This window comes from Amblyomma maculatum, chromosome 6 (genome assembly GCF_055883805.1).
Source record: "Amblyomma maculatum isolate TAMU_Amacu chromosome 6, ASM5588380v1, whole genome shotgun sequence".
Classification (NCBI taxonomy): domain Eukaryota; kingdom Metazoa; phylum Arthropoda; class Arachnida; order Ixodida; family Ixodidae; genus Amblyomma; species Amblyomma maculatum.
The window spans coordinates 67,720,674-67,728,078 of record NC_139349.1 but is presented as its reverse complement, the minus strand read 5'-3'; the positions used below and the strand labels follow the sequence as shown (position 1 = coordinate 67,728,078).

At 45.9% G+C, this 7,405-nt stretch overlaps 1 protein-coding gene across 1 annotated transcript; it reads left to right on the top strand.

Moving 5' to 3' along the window:
* Positions 1-2,140: 2,140 nt before the first annotated feature.
* On the top strand, positions 2,141-7,294 carry LOC146185947 (tsukushi-like). The gene is made up of 3 exons (XM_084606868.1): positions 2,141-2,212; positions 5,043-6,084; positions 6,671-7,294. Exons 2-3 carry the CDS (start codon positions 5,045-5,047, stop codon positions 6,939-6,941), a joined length of 1,311 nt encoding a protein of 436 aa, XP_084462994.1. The 5' UTR covers positions 2,141-2,212; positions 5,043-5,044; the 3' UTR covers positions 6,942-7,294.
* The last annotated feature ends 111 nt before the right edge of the window (positions 7,295-7,405 follow it).

The window sequence follows — 7,405 nt, the reverse complement described above, 5'->3', positions numbered from 1 at the left end:
ACTTGAGATATGTGGTGACCATTCACAACGCATGTTATGTATTAACCACTTTCGTTCACGCATCACGTCACGTTTACCGTAATGGAGTGTTTGAAATTACAGCGCGATGATTGTGGTTGAGACGTCATGGATTTGTCAACCAATCACGGTTATTTGTTCACGGCCAACTACATCGGCGACAGTCGGCGACGCCTTTTTTGCGACGCATTTAGGCTATTGCGCGAAATAATGACAAATGGAGGGTGATCTCACGAAAGAAAAAATTAAGAACAAGGCCCTGTATGTCTTTCACTGGCCATGATTCCATTCCCAATTGGGGTTCTTTTTCCTAACAGTGCGGTTTGACGGTAGGAAAACTCAAACATGATATGAAAATGACATTTTGGTTTCTACGGAATTAAAGGCGTGCAGTAACTGCCTTGCTGGGTTACAAGCTGGATGTGGTCGGCCATACCGAAGCCTTACTTCAGATCAGAATTTAAAGCAGGATGGACTCCAAGAGCAGGGCTCAGAATTTGGACGCGCACAGACTGAGGTGGCGACCAAGAAATAATTTGTGCGTTAAACTCTCCTTTTCATTTTCTACAACCGCACATGAAATAACAGCACTACCGGGCAAAATGATATCGGGGTCCGGAAATAATTCCTGCCAATCGCGATGCTCCCTGCGTATTTTTTAAAGTGTGCCCAAAGTTGGAGCCAGACATTAAATTTACCGCAACGCGAAGAGGTATACCATAAACAAGCTGGATGAAACTTACCGTGCTGCTAACTACGAACTCTGAGACCATCTTTCAGCTTAAGCATTGCTTAAGTTTGTAACAAAGTCTGTTTGTTGATACTGCGAATTATATTGGCCCAGCCTTCACTCACTGTACGGAAGGTTCGTGCCCCAGATTAAAAAAAAAAACAAACAAAAAAAAAACATTTAATACGGTTAAACTTATGACGCCTGTGTCGAAACGATGGTGCATGCACTCTAACCGGCACGCATCTCAGCCATGGCGAAAGTGAGCCACCAATCTTCGGCAAAGGTTGTTAAACCCCTGGCCCCTAGCTTAGTCACGTGGTGTCACAGCGGAGAGCCTTCGAGCTCGTGCCGCAGCTGCTCATATGGCCTCTCCGCACCCCGTCACGTGGGGTGACATCATTGACCGCGTCTCCGCTCCGGCTGCTGTAGGTAAAACGCGCGCGTAAATGGCCATGGAGGTTACAGTAAGGTCTAGTTGCAGTGCGAAGAGTATATAGCTGAGGCTTTAAAGAGAAGAGTCTATGTGCACTCCATGTGCTGTTATCGCATTCTTACTGAGTTTTCCACGCCAGTCCCGAACTGCATAGCGACGTTATGTAAGTCACGATATACGAGCGGCATCGTGTAACTAAACGGAGCACAGTTCGGAGCTCCCCGTCGCGTAGCGCTGTGTATATGTCGACCACTAGAATGTGCCAGACACGTAGCCGAGAATTTCCGGAAGGGGCGAAAGGTATTTTTTTTTTTTTTTTTTTTGTATTCAGCACGGGGGGGGGGGGGGGGGGGGGGGGTCGAGTTGGATTTCGTGCGAGTGTGGGGTCTCGGGCACTCCCTTCGATTAGTACGCGCCTGTGCGTATTGTGCGTTTCAGTGCTAAGGCTGATAGAACCGTCATTGTGTCACTGAAATTAAATTACAACACCATGTTTTTTTTTTTAATTCACACGTATATAGATGAGGTGTTTGTGCCACGAAACTGAATTGCAAAAAGTGCAATGTTATGTGGCTGATACTCGTTTGTACTATAACTGGTCCTGACGGCAACATCCTGTCACTTGCAGAAAGCGCCACTTCTGGTCGCATGTATATGGTGAACGGTCATCTATTTGCTCTATACACACGTCGGTTTTCGCCTGTTTAATGCCAACTACGCCTCAACGTCCCAGGCTGCCTCGTGATCCGGTGCGGCTGTTCAATGAAAGCTCCCGCCGTGGGAGCGGAAACGCACGGGAATTCTTGGCGTTCAGGCATGTCCTCAGGTGGGGCAGCAGCAACGCATCCGAGTTTGCCTCTGCGCGGCTGTGTGTTGGAGAAGCCTCCATGAGGCGAGATAAGGGGCGATAACGACGCTCGTGGCGCCCGTAACTCTCGAGCCGCTTTATCGACGAAGGCGGCGACCACACACCGGCGCTGCTGCCAAATCCACAGCCTGGGACGCGGCTTGACGCACAATCTAGTCAGGTACGTAGGTCTCCTCGTGGGCATACATATGCGCCTAGCATTGTAGTGCGAAATCTGAGAGCACCTCAGGTAGCATTGTTTATCAGTTCCTCAAGTGTGAGGTATGCAGTCGGACAACAAAAGCAATTCCCAGCGCTATTGTCTAAATACACTGTGCGGTTCGTATGCTAGGACAGTTACATTTAGCTGCTGCGTTTGGGTTACAGTGCTCTTGTTTGGGTTGCTTGCTCGTTTCTGTGCATGCCCTTGCGTTCAAGCGTTGGACATGCATAGCAGGCACGGTGAGATTTCGCCCTGCTTTCTTCGCTCGTCAACCTGTGTCCTATCTTGACAGGAACGAGAGACTGCATAACTTACTAAGGCAAAGACCATTGTACGTGCTATCATGTCGGGAAGTTTTTCACCGAAGCGTTCTAGATGTGTGCGTTTTAACCGAGAGATCAGTTTTAGCGCCATACAAGCTAATGTGAAAGGTTGATTACATGTGTCATGCATACGTGAAACGATGGCACAAAGAAAGTATCTGCGGTGCTTCGTCGGGTTTTCTTCGGGCATCTGTCGGTCCTGCTCAGATGGCTCAATTATGTTGTTGCAATGAAAAAAAGAACACGCAAACTAAGCACTGGTGGTGTACGTTCAGATGCAGGTGAAGACATCTACATTGCCCTTAACTAAGCTATCCTCCAGAACAAATTAGCCACTTACACTAATACGAAACGAAATGACGTCGGTGGAAAACAACATATCATTGCGAAGGTTCAAAAATTTCGAAAAGCAAATCGAATGTCATTTTATTAAATTCCTCCAACAAATCAAATAATGTTGGTTAATTCAATTCAAAACGTATCGAATAGGTTCTAAACTTGCCGAATAATTGGGACAAGGTTAGAACGAGGCCCTACGTATTTTTATGCCTATTCTAGAAACAAGATATGACACCTCATCCTCGTAGTCGACAAGCCCCAATCTCGCTGATATTTCCTACTGTGTTGAATTAGTAATTTCTAGTTCCGTCAAGCAAAATAACCCAATATATTCAATCTGCCAGTACAAAACAAAATTGCCGAATTACGGGAGTGGTACGTATACGACAGACAGTTCGGAGATACAGGTGTAATCTGGCAGTAATAAGGACCCCGCCCCCCATTGCTGTCAGATTATATATGGAGGACACTGTCTCTGCACAACGAAGCATCTACTGCTGCTTCGACGCACGTATTCTTCATTCATTCGCCAGTCTTCTGTCATTCACATAAATCAGCGTGGAAGCAATAATCGCCACTTAAATGGACATAAGAGAATTGTGTATAATTCCCTTAGCTTTGCACGTTTTCACTGTAACGGAAAGTTATCGTTTCTCGTTTGATTTCACTTTGAAGTCATGTACAGTGACACGAGAGGTGGCTGTACTATGATTATCATCAGGCATCGCCATTGTTAGCATCATGCTCGCCGTTGTCATCAGGCATTGCCCTAGAAGGCCACACCGGCGAAGAGTTCTCAAAATAAGAAATGTCCTGTGATGTTTGACATAATTGGGATAGTAGCCTGCGCGTAATACTTGCTTGAGAATAAATTTCTTAATTTTTCATAATCACAATTTCAAATATTTTCACTTTATCCCCGAAAAAAAAAGGGGGGGAATGGCTGTGAGAGCTGCATATCACCATATGCTTACTATAGAGCTCGTATGGTTCATAACATCTATTATAACCCCCTCCCCCCCTTCACACACGCACACACGCTTTTGCTTGGATCACGTTACTATACAGGTGCTGTATTATCATTGCCCAACATTTTCATTTGGCAGACCACTGAACCGGATCATATAATTTATAATTGGTCAGTGGTTACGCCAGTCAAGTTCTCGTTTGCGGCATTTTATACTGACAAAGAACGGTAACTACAATGTTAACTACTCTGATTAGCGCTAAAACCGCCTATAAATGCAGATATCGTAACAAACATAAGCTCTATAGGAATAACGCACTCTAGCGACGATGATTTTAAACACTACATATAATATTAACACCGCTTTCTAGATTTTTCGAGTAAGTAGGAATTCTGTGGTGCTCAAAATAACCTAAAATACATGTCACGTTGTTTGAGAACCTTTAATTCAGTTTTGACGTTAAGAAAGAAGTGAATCACGATGAGGACTGCTTGCTGCTATATTTTTAATTTTGCCGTGAAGCGTGATCCTAAACAAATTTCCGTGTGCTGAATCCAAGGGATCTAAACACTTTCTCTTCTATCTCTTTCATTCTCTCTCTTTCTCCCTCTCTCTCTACTCTTAATTCTCTTCTTGGCATGGTCATTCGGTGGCAGCGAGCACACATACTGGGGCATCCTTTGTCGCTAACTGATGACAAACTCGGTTTTGGTGATTGGAAAATTTTTAACGTATCTAATTTCGGCAGTTAGCTTAACAGGACGATCGGACATGTGGTCTAAATCTTGTACAAAAACAGCCAGCGCATGATACCAAGTGTCCTTGGAAATAGAACACTGACGATATTGTTTTATAAAGTCGGGATGAACTTTTCGCGGCAGAAGGCTTTTGGTGATAGCTGGTTTTTGTATTATTGTGCCAGACAATAAAACGAATGTTGAAAGACAAAATAAAAATAAGCAGTTGGAATGAATCATTCATGCTATATCGTTCCAGTCAGAAACTAACGCAAGGTATACGAAAGTTGTAGTTGGTAAATTAAAATTATTCTCTCCCTGACCGTTGTCCGGATAAATGTAAATGAAAAATCAGTATGCTTTAAGTTGAGGACAGAGTTTCTACTAAAAAGCCATTGACCTCTGATTCTTTCTCCTGCAGGAATGAAGATCACTTTTCTTGCTTTCATTGTGGTCTGGTCATCAGCTCACGGAGGTCTTGTATCCACTGCGGTTTGTCCGCGTTCCTGTCAGTGCTGGGACAACTTAACAGTGATCTCATGCGCACACCAGCAACTGCATAGTTTTCCCCAGCCGATCCCTGAAAACACTGAAGAACTCGACGTCAGCTTCAATTCTATTGACAGCGTTCCATCACTCGGCGCCCGCAGTCTTATCAAGGTCACGCTATGCCACAACCACGTAAGAGCAATATTGCGTGGCACTTTTGCCCACGCAAATTTCCTGCAGAACCTCGACATCAGCCACAACTGTCTAGCTTCACTAGCTGCCGACGATCTGGACGGCTTGGAATCCCTTCGAAACTTGGACCTTAGTTGGAACGACCTTCGGAAATTGGAGCGTTACGTTTTCCACAGGGTTCCAAATCTGAAGGTACTGAGACTGTCTGGGAACCAGCTGAAATACGTTGACAACTCGTGGTTCAAGAACCTGGACGTGCTCGAAGTACTGGAACTGCGTGCTATAGGCGCTTACAACTTGGCTGCCGATGCCTTTCTGCTCGCTCCCAGGCTGCACGCGATTGACCTTTCTGAAAACGACTTCACCGACGTTCCGAACGCTCTGGTGAGCGCACGAAATCTTCGGATTCTCAGGATGGACCAGAATCCCGTTGTGAGCTTGAGCAGGACGTCCCTGTCCGGCGCAAGAAACTTGGAAGAGCTTCACTTGAGTCTCATGCCACGCCTTGAAAGCGTCGATAAGGGCAGCCTATGGAACATGAAGCGCCTGGCTCTTGTCAACATAAGCAACAATGTGCGGTTGAAGGTGATAAGTGACTCTGCTTTTCAGTGGGTAAAGTCGCCAGTGCTCAGGCTCTTGGCGACCAATAACAGCTTGCAGACGCTAGATTACGCGTTCAGTGGACTTTGTGACGCAGGATTGCTCAACCTTGAGGGCAATCCGTGGCTATGCGACTGCCAGCTGCTCTGGATGAGAAGCTGTAATGTGACGCAATATTTAAGGTAAGCAAAAACCTCTTATAGATATTAGGATTATTGGAGACAGCCATTGATATAGTGAGAATGATGGTACATGCCAAAGATGTTGATTCAGCTGTCTTCAGAAGGCTGGTGTGTTTCCTGCTAGTCCAAGATTAGTGATCAAAGTTTCCAAGTTAATTGGACATAAGTACCCAAGACATAACGGTGCTATAGCTACTCACGATGCTTCTGTTTTTAGCTCGCTTTCTTAGAATAAGTAAAGTGGGAACAAATTGGGGCGCAAACATTCTAATCTTCAAGAGGTGATTCGTGCGTGATTGTTTATGCAGGAAAAAAGTTCGCTTCGTTTTCTCACACTGTTGCATTTGCATCATTTAAGTACTGATTAGTTCAGCTGAGCTATTCCACCGTGTTTGGCATCTATGTCCGCCCATCATGTTGTAGTTTATGATGTGGCCAGGTATACCAATTTCTGGCTCACTTTGACACGATTGCTGTCAGAGGCAGTAAGAGAATCATTCCACGCCCAGTGTATCACACCGTCGCTTCTGACTGCACGACTTTTGATAGCTTCCCTCCTTGGATGTTGTGCTCTTGTGTTTGCCAGATGTAGCGGTCCAGCGCCCCTGGCTGGAAGGGCCATTGGACACGTGAAACCGTCTGAAATGAGCTGCCCTCTAAGCCAAAGACTGCTGCAACGGTTCGAGGAGACTGCCAGCAACAAGCTGGTGTTGGCGACTGCTGGTGTGTGCGCGCTCTCTGTCACGTTGGCCGCCGCCGTGTGCATCTGGCGGGGGAGGAGGCGTCGCCTACAAAAGGACGCTCGGTACAGCACTGTCCACTACTCACACGTCAATCCCAAGAACGATGCTTCGTGAGTGCGCGCACCTGGTTGTCGATCACGCAGTGTGTTGGGGCATACGGCCGGGAGAAATTTATTATCTTGTGCTAACCTAGAAGGGTCAATACGCCGGTAACAAGAAGATATATACTGCTAGAGAAAAAGCCATTCCGAACAATGCTTTCGAGATGGAAAGACTCGAAATCAATACTGCATGACGCGTGTGACCAACTGTAGCAATCTGTAAGAGCAGTTCAGGACTCGGAACATCTAAGCACATAGGGTTGAAGCATAATAGCGTGCGGTGGATGACGTACATAGTCGCTCCCAATTGTCTAGAAGGCTTCGACAGTGATGTGTGGTGGAATAAATTTGAATTTCTGAATGAGGTACTGATTTTTTACTCATACTTGTGCTGCAGCGCAGCAGCAAAGTCACTTGGATCGCACAGACAGACGCTCGTTGCCCCTAACAAAACAGCTACATGAAGAATTTGCCCTG

Coding starts and splice junctions, on each gene's coding strand:
- LOC146185947 (XM_084606868.1), top strand. CDS start 5,045: ATGAAGATCACTTTTCTTGCTTTCATTGTGGTCTGGTCATCAGCTCAC. Junction 6,085..6,670: donor AATGTGACGCAATATTTAAG/GTAAGCAAAAAC, acceptor TGTGTTTGCCAG/ATGTAGCGGTCCAGCGCCCC.